The sequence below is a fragment of the Fonsecaea erecta genome, assembly GCF_001651985.1.
Source record: "Fonsecaea erecta strain CBS 125763 chromosome Unknown Scaff7, whole genome shotgun sequence".
In the NCBI taxonomy this organism is placed as follows: domain Eukaryota; kingdom Fungi; phylum Ascomycota; class Eurotiomycetes; order Chaetothyriales; family Herpotrichiellaceae; genus Fonsecaea; species Fonsecaea erecta.
The window spans coordinates 360084-373848 of record NW_017387250.1 but is presented as its reverse complement, the minus strand read 5'-3'; the positions used below and the strand labels follow the sequence as shown (position 1 = coordinate 373848).

Sequence of the window (13765 nt, the reverse complement as noted above, 5' to 3'; positions counted from 1 at the left end):
AAAGTCATGTCTTAAGAGACCAGCCAAGGGACTCAGTTTCCTGCTTAACCCTTCTGTAACGATGCGTGGGTGTTCTGAAGTCGTGGCTCGGCTTATGATACTTGACTTGAACGATAAGCGGAAAGAGATCCTGTTTTTTCTTCTCTTCACACCCGTATATGAATCGGATTCGTAGAGAGAAGCCCATTATTATTCCCAATTTGTAGGTGTGATCACACTCGTTGCTTCCTAGGGAACATTTTCTCCATAGCCGTACACGACTCTATTTTATTTCATTTCATTTCGTCCGTCCTGCTGAGCCACAAGCATGTGGTGCAACCTAAATAATCTTCTTACTTTTTGTTGTGTGTATGCAAACAGTTGTCTTGAAAGCTCGCTTGAACGCAACAGTCCCCCCAACAGATCATGAAAAGAATTGCATTCCAATAGAGACCCGTTCATGATATTTCCTTCCCTCGCGATGTCGCATGAGCATCTCAGTGCTCTTTCCATACGATGGAAGGCTTAGCCCGTAAATCGATGAAAACACAAACTTCATCCTTCGCCGGATTCGTGACCAAGGTCGTCATCCTCGTCCGCTCCCCCGACATCCATCCCTGCGTCATCTTCAGAATCTGTGTCTTCGGCCTCCTCTCCAGGGATACCTTTCCACTCTACATAGTCTCCCTCGATCCAGTGCTTGCTGATGGGTAAATGATACGGGTCGTACGGGAAATATCCTTCCAGCATTCCATTGTCTCCGACCCAACTCAAATCCCGATCCGGGTTGCTGATGGTCAAATCAGACACGCCGCGCCTATGCTCGGTAACTCGCACGTGTCTGTTCTCTTCCAGTTTCGGGTAGACATAGAACAGTTGGAGCGCGTGACTCAACTTCGCGAACTGCTCGACGATGACCGGGGTGCAGACGCGCAGGGGGTTGAGCGGGGAATAGATCGCCGCTCGAAGTGACTCGCGGAGCGACTCAGCAAAGTGGTATGTCTCAACTTCGTCCTCGTCGATGTCGAAGTCGGAATCGTCGTCGGAATGGGCAGAGGCGATATCTCGCCAGCGGAAGCAGAAGATGTACAGAATTGCTTGGAAGGCGGCATAGAAATCGCCGTAGCGTTTCAAGTCCGGACCGCGACACGTGGGCTCGTACGATTTGCGCAAGATGGTCAGATGGTCGCAGAGCAGGTCTAGGCAATCGTGCACGACCTGTGGGGAGACATGGGCACCGCGCCCGACGAAGCCGGAGAAATAGGCAGCAGCGCTGTGCCGCAGAAGGTGCGGCTGCTTCTTGTCGACAAGAACAGCGACACACGACGTGACGAAGCGATCGACGATGATGGGGTCTGCTTGGGCGAAGTGGAAGACCAAGAATTGCGGATGACGGGCCCGGTACGTCGGAAGGATGTGGGTGTGGAATTGAGAGATAAGCTGCTCGACGGCATTATCACGGGTTTGGATTGCAGCAGAAGTGGTAAGTTTGGCGTAGTATTGGAACATGATGTCCATAATCAGGTCAACCTGCTTGATATCCTCTTTCAGTTTGCGCCGACGAGCGGTGGCCGGGTCGGTATCTTCATCTTCATCCATCTCGGATTCGTCGCTGGTGCTGATATCATCGCTCTGATCGTCGAGTCTGCCGCCAAGCATGTCCTGAGATGACTGTGCAACCAGTGTCTGCGACGAGGACATGTGGCTGAGCAGATCGTCCTCCGCATCCTCCTCTTCTTCATCGAGATCAACCTGAACCGAGACGTCAAGCTTGATCAGTTCTCGCAAGACACAGGTGAGAATTTCGGACGTGAGCTCGGGCACATATTTGATCATCTCCATGAAGTTGCGTATGTAGGTCATGCGCTCATCTGCCTTATCAAAATCAAACTGGAGGCGGGAGGAAACTCGATCGGCAAGAGCAGCGGGCGACGAAGGAACATTGATGGTGATGTGCTGAATGGCTTGCAGAATTCTTCGATGGATTTTTGCTTGTCGGATAGGGGTCGAGCTTTCGATTCGTCGTGTTTTCTGAGGTCCTAGAAGATCTACCAGGACCGACATGATCTTGCGCTGATAGCCGCGTTGGGCAGCAGCCAGGTTGTTGAGGAATCTGACAAAAATCGCATAGTACTGATCATCTCGTCCCACCCATTCACTATTCAGCACAGCGTCGACGAGACCACTGCAGTCCTTATCGAGGGATGTGACATTGGCTAGGAGGGCCTGAAGATGAAACTTGAGCACCTTTGTGGACGGCGCATTTGGGTTGTCCGGCGAGGTACTGAAATAACCCTTCACACGTTCGTATGCCTCGTCTTCTCTAAACCGATGTCGTTCGATTGCTCTCCGTACTTGTTCTTTGACAACGAGGGGATCCACGTCCTCATCCTCGTCCGCAGACACGATCTCCACATCAGAATCAAAAGTCACGCGAGAGCGTTTGGAGGGACTGGAGGGCGGCTCCATGAAACTGGTCTCATCGATTGATCGCTTAAGGGTTGATCGACGCTGCATGGGCTGAGGTCTCATGGTTTTGGAGGGAAGCGAGGGAGTCGAGATGCTCGTCGGTAGAACAGGCCGATGGGCCTGAGGTGGCGGGGCTAACATGGCCGGACAGGCAGAGGCAGAGACGGTTCTTTCTTCGACACATGAGACGGGGACGGTGGCGAGTCAATACAAATATGTGGTAGGTATGGATGAGTAGGGTATTGGAGCTCGAGGGACCAGGCCTTTGGGCCAACGCAGTCGCTGGGGAATAAATTGTCAACAATTACAGCATTGTCAGAAAAAATCCTCGAAAATTCACAATGTGCGCAGGGAGGCTAGCCGCTTTGGGGTTGAGGCGCGACATTTCCGAGATACCGTCACTATTCACTATCACCCACAGCTACTATTAATCCTGCAGTCTTGTGGGCCTAAGTCACTTGCGACAGTTGATTCAAGTGGATCCCTGTGAGAGGATTCACCGAACAATATGGCTGCTACAAGGAAGTGATTCAGTGAATGACTCCCAGTTTGTCATACCACACCATCCCCCAACCTTTACAGGTAAGCACGCTGACTGATCTTCTCTGTCCCTTGGATCTTGTCAAAGTCCGACGCATCCTTGCCGAACAGTTCAATCCGATGACCTAGCGCTCGTCTCAAAATCCAATCTTGACTGGTAATATCTTCCTCGACTGCGTCCTTCTCCAGTGGAGGAATCATTTCGCTTCCCTCCAGCCGCTTCAGCATCACGTCATTTTCCGGTCGATTGAAGTACACCAGCGAGTATCTGGTGTGGTCTGCCTGCTTTCCGGGTGGAGAAACCACACGATGTATGTTAGACCTGAGAAGACCGTTTGTAAATTTCACCATCGCATCGCCCAGGTTGATGATGGCATGATTTGGGAGGGGCTTTACATAGCACCATTGTGCGTCGCGTCCGGGCGGAAGGACCTGCAGACCTCCCAGACGATTGAAGAGGACCGTCACACTTCCAAAATCGGTATGCTCACCCAACGCTGTCCGCCGGTCGTCCATAGGCTGTGGTGGAGCTTTGATGAAACGGACCTGATCTCCCGAATGGCCTTCAAGGCGATGCATGCCTTGTAAGGTATTCGATGGTAGTTTAAGGTGGTCGTTGAGCAATTCTAGGACCAGTGTGACAATTCCATGAGCTGACGACATGAACGATTTCAGAAGGGGGCGTCGTGTGCTGAGGACTTCTGGAGCGGGCAAGGGATCCATGATGCCAAATATGTCATCTTTGGACACCTGCATATCGTCAGGCACTTGGTCGGGGTTCACCAGTTCACCGGCACACTCACATTGTAGAACTCGTTGCGGTCGAGATTACCATTCCGGTCAACGACGTTGGCTCCATAGCCTTTGTAGCCAAAATACGACTTCTTTTTCTGGAAATCGTACTGCCGTTTCTCGTCCAATGGGAGCTCAAACAACTCCTCGCCGACTTTAAATAGTTGGTCTGCATCGGCAAGCAGAGAGTCCCCTGGGCCACTCAAGTCTAGATAGAAGAATCCGAGGTCCTCGCAAGCTCGCACGAAACGATTCACCTCGTCAGGATCCCTTTCGAGCAGTTTGGCCAGAGACAGGCGTAGGAGAGGGGCCATCGGCACATCCTCTGGGAATGGTGGAGCATTGTCAAACGATTGTGTTGGCGCTGTCAGTGCTTCAGGGGTTACTTGGGTTGCCATTGTGATGTTTAAGACAGTATGCGGTCGAGAGGAGTTGAGCCGATGCTCGGTCCGACTCAAGGCGGCGCGTTCAGCATTTATAGAGACTTCGCCTTAAGGCCGAGGCGCCTATCTCCACCTTCTCTCCGCGTTTTGGTGGTCTGCCGTGACGACGCTTCAGACCCAGTGTGGGGAAGACCGAGTATGATCGTACGAATAACCATCAATCATTTTGCAGATTTCCGGTAGCAAGATAGTCCATCATTCGGCGTTCGCTCGGATATCTCTCAGTTTCTTGCGTCAGCTCCTCAGCTTTGGTAGGGTCAGCTGTCGCCTGTGCCTAGCAGAGCATGGCATCGGATTGCACGCTCATCTTCCGCCGGATTACTGTTGGGCAATTTCTGGAATCATTGGGTTGGGGTATTTCCGTGATAGTATCGTCGATCAACGAGACTTCAGGCGTCCTGTTCGACAGAGGGCACTCCTGTTGAGATCTCCTAGCAAGCAGGGATGGATACGTTTGAACGAGACTCCCCGGTTGATCTTTGTCACCGTTGCTTCGAGTTCGCTGTGCTTTTCTCGGCTCGTTCTGCGATATATCTGACAGAGGAATTGACTGGATTGCGGGGGTTCACCTGTGCATTCCTCCACTCGATCATTTCTCGCTTCTGATTGATAAATCGGTGATCAATGACCTTGTAGCAGATTTCCCATTCTTGAATTGGGTGGACGGTCATTGGATCCCCCTTGTCCACAGTGATGTTCAATGTTGGGAAGACTGAAACTTGTCCATTTACTGTTAGCACGGGAATGGTATACCTCAACTTACCAGGCCCTGCTTCTGCCAGAATGGACTGGAGCTCTGAGCTCGTGTTCAGGAGCCTTGCGTGGACCCTTTGTACATCAGACTCGGTATAAGCGCGAATATGGACTTGAGAAAGCGCTTTGGCATTTTCGGTTCGTACACGAACCCAATATCGATGGTCCCAGAGTATCCACTCCGACCAAAGCTCTGCCTGCCGGTGTTTCTTGGTGAGCTTCGCCCGGGCAGTCAGATTCGCACCCTCATTCCCGACTCGGCTTGGGCGCGGACGGGGAGAGAAGCCCCTTGTAGTAAGCGTAAGTTCTGTCAGACGCATTGGTGGACGCGACAGTGTCCAGACAGTGCCTCCTTCATCGGCCGAATTCCTGCCGAAATCGCTCTGTCGTTTAATTTTGGGGGAAAATGTGCACGATTGTTTGCTCGCATTTAGTTTCGTGTCCACTTTCTCCAACAAGACCTGCTGTATGGTCACCCGCTCCTGCGAATGTGACCGATTCTTGTCTAGGAACTGCTCCAGATTATGCCGCGGTACGAGGGTTTGCCCGTCATCTCTCGATTGTGGACTCACCACACTCGTCAGCCTCGCCAATGCAAAAGCCCCAGCTTCGGGATCAGACTCGCATGAAGAAACAAAAGCAGATAATACTTGTACAGTCATGCGGCCGGATCGTAGATCGAAGGCAAGCACTCTAAGTCCTTGAAGAATCTGTTCTCCTCGTGCCACAAGGGAAGCGACAGAGCGACAGGACGACTGCCGAAGTTCGAGGATGGACGGTCCCTGCAAGGCCTTCGGTAAGACGTAGTGGCTTCTCATATACCGCACAGCATTCCGAAGCGTCAGTGTAGGGTCATAGTTTGTTGTATCCTGGACGTGGGGAATTCGGTTCGTGTTGCAGAAATCAATGATTGCAGATTTTGGGAATGGAAGAAGTGGTCGATATATCCGTAGCCCGCCTGGTGCCGATGGCGTCACATTTTTCCCATAATTGATAGCGTTCGAGCTCACTGTCTCTCGATTTACTTGGCTTCCGACAAGGTGTAGCCACTGCGTAGAATTCGTGTATTCTTTCACTTCGTTTGCACCCCTAATGTCTTCACAACAGGGTATCGTGCTATACTGTGACATTCCTTGTAATCCAAGAAATGAGGTCCCAGAGTTCCGCACTAGACGCATCAAAACTGTTTCAACTTGGTCGTCTTGATGATGCCCCAGGAAAAGATGATTGATCTCCCTTTGAATTGCTGCATCTGCAATCAGTCGATATCGAGCCCGCCGAGCCTTCAGCTCGAAATCGGTGGTACTCGCAGGGTCATTGGTGTTAGGCCACTGGATCTCGAGTATCTTGCTCTCGACACCTTGGGACTGTAAGCACGTTTTTGTTCAGACATAGAGAGACATACCAAGCTGGCATAATTGGGAGTGAACGTAGTTGGCTTCTTCGGTACTCTCTTTCCGAGCATTGTGGTTGACGATGAAGGCGAATGGCTGGACAGAGATCTTGTGCATCTCATATACCGTGCCAAGTTGGTTGAGCAAGTATGCCAATGCCATAGAGTCGGGACCCCCACTGACACATACCCCTGAATCAATCAGAACAAAGCCCGACCAAAAAGTGCAAGAACAAACCTATCGGCACCGGTCTTCCATGGCGCCGTTCTGGCCCATGCTTTTCCCATATCTCTGTGAAAGAACTCAGAAAGCTTGAAACAGTGAGCAACGGCCCTGCGCTAGCCGTGCGATTTGCCAGAGCTCGAGCCATGTGGCAAGAGGTCAATCGGGGTCACCCAGAGCAATGATGACCATGCCACGACATCTGCGGCTGGAGAGGACGTCTCACGAAAAACCACTCGAACTTCTCGTCCTGGAAATGGTGCATCGTCCTGTTCACACCAGCGTCGTCAGGGAGTAGCGTAAGCGATGCGTGAATGTGCCCCCAGCGAGTAGAAGTCTAGCGAGGATTGGGACTTTGGCATGGAACCTTTGGTGTGCCCCTTGTTTTTGTTTTTGGCGACTTATATCACGTGATCTCGCGTGTTAGATAATCAGCCATGTGGGCAACTCGCCAATCAACGGGAGCCTACATTTACACCTTTGTCGCGAGTGAATTGGGAGGAATCGAGACTGCTGCCTGGAGATGGTCTGATCAAAGTCGTGTCAGCCAGCAGGCTGAGATGTGGCGTCGCGCTGTGGCTGCTTGTTACGAGTCGTTCCGCATTGAATTCGCACCGTATTCGGCTTCCCTTGCAGCTGACAGTAAGAGTCAAAATATGCCGGTTGATTCAAGCTTAACCAAGATGCCTTAAGCGTGTCCAAGAACGCCCAAGCAATCACAGCTGTATTACGCCCAGCCCGCCGAGGAACAAGCCACAGCTTCAGACGGGGCATGGCTTGGGTCCTTCCAGCTATGACACACGAATCCAGGAGCAATCACAGGAAGCTTACATCTCACCACATTCTGCCTGCAAGGTTGGCTCGCGGAGTTCTCCCAAAGGAGAGATCTTAAAACACTCCTACCTCCGCTCGCTCCCTCCAACTACGAGGTACGAGGTACTGTACAACAAGATAGCATTAGTGAGTGATGCCCGGGATCGGCGCCTGGAGATGGGCCCCCCTCTCCCTCCCCCTGGGTGCCCCCGACCAGGAACCAGAGAGATGCAATAACCAGCTGTTTGCCATAGGCCCGGGTTTAACTAAAGTAGTGGAGCCAGTGTGGCTTAGACGGAGGCCAGGGGGAAAGCGACAAATTAGCCCCAGCTTGGTTAGGTATCCCCCCGTCATTGTGCATGTACCCTGGGCGCAATTGGCACTTGGTGGCACCATCTGTGGGCATCTCAGCAGCTTCCACCAGATCATGATTTCATAATTCCCACTCGCCACCATGGGCGAAATACCGTGGTTTCATGACCGACAAACAAACTTGTAACTCACACGCAGAGCGCGTTCGCTCTCGTTTACCGAGCTAGACCATTCCGAGGAATTCATTCAATCTCTCTCCCTCTCGCCAAGAAGCCATTTTCTCATTCCACCCCTTCATGACTGGTCCGGGGTGATTTGTTTCTGCCCGATTCCCTGTTTTTGCATCATACATCAACATCACCCTTCCTTCACCTCACACCGTTACCGCTGGTTTTGTCTTCCCTGTGCATTGGGGCTGTGCAACTACCCGTTGACCGCATATCTTGAAAGGCCCGACCGCACATTCCCATCTTCTGCATATTTTCCCCTGACCCTGACCCTCTTACCTGCCCTCCCCCTGTATTGTAAACAATCGATGGTCTCCTGAATCACTACAGCGTCGCCATTTTTCGAAACAATTGAAATATTCTGTTGTAGAGCAGCAGAGGTTGGGGGTTCTTAACAATGCGTGGGTAACACTGCAACGTCTGTGTCCGTGTGTTGTGTCCTAAACAAGGCGCAGACAAATTTCGCCATCAGGCAAAAGTTACCGCGTGGTACAATGACCCGAACGACGATGCCAACTTGCCCATCAAGAATCCCTTTGCGAAGTGGAAAGGCAATCCCCGGGCGAATTCTTTGCGGCGCATTGAGAACGGCGAAGGCGGTGGCGCGCCCCTGACCACTACCAGAACAGATGATCCAGATCAATATCGGCCGTCGTCGTCAAGAGAGAGAGCCGAAGAACTCGGCGCGAATCCCCCAAGAAAACACCCTGCAACGACGCCGAATGCCCGGTCGGCCCCCGCGCCGTACGCACCTGGTGATGAAGTCAACTTACCGCGCTCGCTGAGTCCCGTCAATTCGGAAAAAGGTCTCAGAGAGGAGTTCCCGAATGGGCCCAATGAAGATGGGATGAGTAGCGACACTTATACATATGGCAAGCCCAGCCAAACAGACGAAGGAGGCTCGATGCGCAACCGTGGCCTCGGTGATAAAGCTCCAGAGAAACACGGTCTCAAGGCACTCTTCAGCCGCGAGTCCAAGGACGACAAGGACAAAAACAACGGTAAAGACAAGCCAAAGTTCACAGCGTGGAGTCAAATTCGGGCCACCCTCTTCAATTCCTGGATCAATGTTCTTCTGATTGCTTCGCCCGTTGGCATCGCAGTCTACTACGCCCACGTCAATCCTGTTGCGGTTTTCGTCATCAACTTCATCGCTATCATCCCCTTGGCTGCCATGTTGAGTTACGCCACCGAGGAGATTGCTCTGAGAACCGGCGAGGTTCTTGGTGGTTTGCTTAATGCCTCGTTCGGTAATGCGGTCGAGCTGATCGTTTCCATTATTGCTCTGGTGAAAGATCAAGTCTTGATCGTGCAAACTTCCTTGATTGGCAGTATGCTCTCCAACCTTCTGCTAGTTATGGGTATGTGCTTTTTCTTCGGTGGCGTCAATCGCATGGAACAGGCGTTCAACATCACCGTTGCTCAAACTGCTTCCAGTTTGCTCTTCTTGGCAGTCAGCAGCCTGATTATTCCTACCGCCTTTGAGCAGTGGGCCCGGACCGGAAACTCCAACAGCAACACCGAAACTGCCACGACCGAAAATGCCAAACCTGGAGTGGTGCAACTGAGCAGAGGCACCGCCATCCTCCTTCTGATTGTCTATGGGTGCTACTTGTTTTTCCAACTCAAGAGTCATGCGGCCATCTACAACGCTCCCAGCGCGAAGAATGAGACGCGGGATGTGGGCGCCAAGTTCAAGGATGCAGTCATACCCGACAAGCTCCGTTCTAAGAAAATGCCAGGGGCTGAGACGCCGGAGCCCGAAGCTGATGATGAGCCGGAGCAGCCCCAACTCTCCGTCCTTGTTGCTGTGCTGACGTTGGCAATCTCCACTGTTCTCGTCGCTCTGAACGCCGAGTATTTGGTCGATTCCATCAACAGCATCACCTGCGGCGGCGGCATCTCGAAAAACTTTGTCGGTCTCATCTTGCTTCCTATTGTCGGCAACGCCGCGGAACACGCAACTGCGGTGACCGTAGCTGTTAAAGACAAGATGGATTTGGCTATCGGTGTCGCTGTTGGCTCTAGCATGCAAATTGCATTGCTGGTGCTCCCATTCGTGGTTGTCCTGGGCTGGATTATTGGCAAGGACGACATGACTCTGTTCTTTGACGGCTTCCAGATTGCGGTCTTGTTCGTGGCAGTTTTGCTGGTCAACTACTTGATTAGCGATGGCAAGTCGCACTACCTCGAGGGCATCTTGCTGATGACCTTGTACATCATCATTGCAGTCGCCGCCTGGTTCTATCCGACCGCGCCTGGCCTCAGCGACTGCCCGAGCTGATTGCTTTCTCATGTCGCACTGTTCTAACCTGCCTAGAAGGTATCGGAAGCGAGCTATTCACGTCAATTCGGCACAGATATTGACGAATCTTGGTGGTTTATGTCTTGGAAAACGAGCGGAAATAGCTTTTTTCTCAACCTCCCCCGGGCCGCCCGTTTGGAGATTGGAAACTCCAACAACGGCCCGACATGCTTAAACATATTACCCTACACGTTCAGTCGCTGTTTCTATCAGCGACGGTCGCGAGACCTGCTGGCTCTCTCAGCCTCCATTCTCCTGGTAAACGTTCCGGCCACATTTCAATGCGATGGAAGCCTATCTAGGGCAGATCTCGACTCACTCACACGCTCACACGGCTCTAAAGCCGCCCCCACTCGTCCCATGCCCGGTTGAGCAACGAAATTCTACCGATGTCAGGGAAGTTTTATGCCGCAACCAGCCCCGGGTTGTCTCCCATATGCAATAGAATACGACACGCACGGATGTGTCAGCCTCCATGGCGCCGCGAGAGAGACTTTTGGAGAAGGCTTCGCATGCAGCGTTCATGCTCTCGGGTTACGTTTCATAGCAAGGAGTTTGTGGCCGTCGTCTTGTTTGCCGGGGGCATTGAGGACGTAAGGGTCGAAATGTGGAAATGCGATTCCAAGGTTCGTACTTCAGCTTAGAACACGAAGAAAATATGAAAGATATTCGGAGACGCATGTCTTGGAACGAAGAGAATGACGCCCATGCGTGTAAATCTCGCTTATTCCCCGTGCTGCTTACTGATTTGGTCTCCCTTCTTTTGGCTCCAAGAAAAAGGGGTGTGCCGGCCTCGTCAGATCAAAGGATGCGACATATGCCCCCCACACTGATGAGAACCAGCTTACCACGGCACCCTCTTCAGTAGTCAAGACCACCAGGGCTTACTGTTTCCGTTATCATCCATCATCCGTGAGCGTCACCATTGGACCTTTATACTATCCCTTTCTGGCCGAGCCAAGAAGGTTCTCCACATTGGAGGTGTCTGTATGTATGTGGTGTTTGAATTTCCTCGATCTCAGACTTGTTCTATTGGCACTGTCGATTTTCCTCTGCTCTGCCGTTTACAATTTGAGCCCCGAACCCCCCTGAAAGGAAGAGAAAATAAAGAAGATAGAGAAAGAACCTCCTATTTGGATCATCAGGGTATATCTACCGATACTGAGAGCGGCAGTTCCCAATCAATCGTGGTGATGGCACCAGGTGGCGGCAGCACCACCACCACCGTCGCCACGTACCTCTTCACCCGACTGCGCCAGCAGGGCGTTCAGGCCATCCACGGGGTACCAGGCGACTTCACGCTCAAGGCGCTGGACCACCTGCCGCGCGCGGGCGTGTCGTGGGTGGGCACGTGCAACGAGCTGAACGCCGGCTACGCGGCCGACGGGTACGCGCGGGTCCGTGGCCTGGGCGCCCTGTTGACCACGTACGGCGTCGGCGAGCTGAGCGCCATCAACGCCGTCGCGGGCAGTTTCAGCGAGCACGTCCCCGTCGTGTCGATCGTGGGCACCGCGCAGCGCCGCCTGCAGGATCAGAGGAAGAATGTCCACCATACCCTCGGTGACGGCCGGCCCAGAGTATTTGCTGAGATTGCCCGCCAGGTCACTGTCGCGCAGGCCAACCTCGTCGACGAGGCCACCGTCCCTGAGGACATTGATCGCGCCATCTCCACAGCCCTCAGGGAGAGCAGGCCCGCGTACATCGAGCTGCCAGCGGATATGGTGGGGAAGGAGGTGGACGGGGCGAGGTTGACGGAGCCTCTTCTTGACCCCGCGACAAGATCGATGGCTGATTATGATGGCCCCAACGAGCAAAAACTCGTCGACGGTCTACTGCAAAGAATCTACGCCGCGCACCAGCCCCTGCTGCTAGTTGACAGCGGCGGCGGAGTGCGGCACCTGGCGGGGGAGATCAACGACTTCGTGCGCGTCTCGGGGATCCCGACCCTGTGCATGCCCTCCGGCAACGGCATGGTCGAGCACGCGCTGCCCAACTACTACGGCGTGCACTCGGGCCCCGTGGGCCAGATCGACACCATGCCGTACGTGCAGGGCGCCGATCTGGTGGTGGCATTTGGCCCCATGTTCTCCGACACGCAGACGCTATCGTGGAAGGTCGTGCCGGAGCCGGCGCGGACGATCACCCTGGCGAAGAATTCCATGCACGATCCAACCCGATCTGTCACGGATGGAGGCGGGATGAAGATGATCGACCTCCGACGCTTCCTGGGGCGACTGACGCGGCGGATCAATCGTTCGAAGATGGCAACGACGCCCAAAGCGGTGGCTTCGCTGGGAGACTTCCGCACCATCCAGCCCCCGGCATTCGTCTCCCCAAGGAGTGGGAGCGGGAGTGTCGACCTCGACGCCCCCATTGACCAGACGTCCTTCTACCTCCGGCTCAGCGCCTACCTGCGACCCTACGACATCGTGGTGCTGGGCAACGCGACGCCGATCCTGGGTGGTCGAGACCTGGTTCTGCCGCGGGGAGCCCAAATTATCGCATCCGGCCAGTGGTTCTCGATCGGGCACATGCTCCCGCTGACCATGGGTGCGAGTTTAGCTCGTCAGCATCAACAAGAAGATGACCTTCATCATGGACCAGAAGCAAAAGGGGCATCAGCAGAAACAAAAGACGACAGCCGTAGCAGCAGGAGTAGTATTCCTAGAGGGAGAACCATCCTCCTTGACGGCGACGGCGGCTTCCAGGTCACCGCGCAAGAACTGGGCACCATGATCCGGTACCGCATCTCAGCCACGATCTTCCTGGTCAACAACGCCGGGTACGCGTACGAGCGCCAGATCCACGGCATGCACGCCGACTACAACGACGTGGCGCCGTGGCGGTACGGGGAACTGACGCGGGCGTTTGGCGCGAGGGAGGCGCAGCTTTCGCCGAGCACCACAAACACCACCACACAAGGGGACCACCGCGAACACTATCCCGTGCGGAACTACGAGGTCTCGACCTGGCGGGACCTCGAGGCTTTGCTCGCCGACGAGCAGTTCTGCGAGGGTCGTGGCTTGCACTTTGTCGATGTGCGCATGGGCAAGTTCGACGTGCCGGAGAAGTTCAGGGTGGTGTTTCAGAGGGCCGGGGAGGCATTGGGGTAGGTTCTGCAGAAGTGGTAGATGATAGAAGGAAAGAAAAAGAGAGAAGGGCAAGGGATGGGGGGAGGATATATGACGATCAATGCATAGCAACGTTCGTTTGTGATAAAGATGGAGAGACGGTTGAGATCTACTCAAACCGTTTTATGAATGGTGACGCACGGGAAGTGATGTCCTCCTAGGAGGGACTTGTGGGTGAGCCAGGTGACCTGAACTCGCCTTGTATATAGAAGACTCTGAGATTTCTCAGGTAAATCATCGACGACCTTCTCCGTCTTCAATTTCTGACAAGGTTGAGGCTGGAGCAGACACCTACCTGTGACCTCTCTCACTCCACCAGCTCCCTCCTTGATCGAGTGTACACAATGCAATACTCAAGTGTGTCCCTGCAGAGCATATGTAGTTG

General features: G+C 53.5%; 5 protein-coding genes across 5 annotated transcripts; 2 read left to right on the top strand and 3 right to left on the bottom strand.

Moving 5' to 3' along the window:
- Nucleotides 1–534: 534 nt before the first annotated feature.
- Nucleotides 535–2511, bottom strand: AYL99_07980 (hypothetical protein; the record flags this gene model as incomplete). Its single annotated transcript, XM_018839488.1, has 1 exon — nt 535–2511. The coding sequence occupies one exon, from the start codon at nt 2509–2511 to the stop codon at nt 535–537; it is 1977 nt and encodes a 658-aa protein (XP_018690609.1).
- A 513-nt stretch (nt 2512–3024) lies between these two features.
- On the bottom strand, nt 3025–4178 carry AYL99_07979 (hypothetical protein; the record flags this gene model as incomplete). Its single annotated transcript, XM_018839487.1, has 2 exons — nt 3025–3738; nt 3792–4178. 2 exons carry the CDS (start codon nt 4176–4178, stop codon nt 3025–3027), a joined length of 1101 nt encoding a protein of 366 aa, XP_018690608.1.
- Nucleotides 4179–4705: 527 nt separating this feature from the next.
- Nucleotides 4706–6532, bottom strand: AYL99_07978 (tRNA(Ile)-lysidine synthetase; the record flags this gene model as incomplete). Its single annotated transcript, XM_018839486.1, has 3 exons — nt 4706–4941; nt 4987–6336; nt 6382–6532. The coding sequence occupies 3 exons, from the start codon at nt 6530–6532 to the stop codon at nt 4706–4708; spliced, it is 1737 nt and encodes a 578-aa protein (XP_018690607.1).
- Nucleotides 6533–8341: 1809 nt separating this feature from the next.
- Nucleotides 8342–10228, top strand: AYL99_07977 (calcium/proton exchanger; the record flags this gene model as incomplete). The annotated part of the gene is made up of 2 exons (XM_018839485.1): nt 8342–8345; nt 8400–10228. The coding sequence occupies 2 exons, from the start codon at nt 8342–8344 to the stop codon at nt 10226–10228; spliced, it is 1833 nt and encodes a 610-aa protein (XP_018690606.1).
- A 1214-nt stretch (nt 10229–11442) lies between these two features.
- AYL99_07976 (hypothetical protein) lies at nt 11443–13362 on the top strand (the record flags this gene model as incomplete). The annotated part of the gene is made up of 1 exon (XM_018839484.1): nt 11443–13362. One exon carries the CDS (start codon nt 11443–11445, stop codon nt 13360–13362), a length of 1920 nt encoding a protein of 639 aa, XP_018690605.1.
- Nucleotides 13363–13765: the final 403 nt, after the last annotated feature.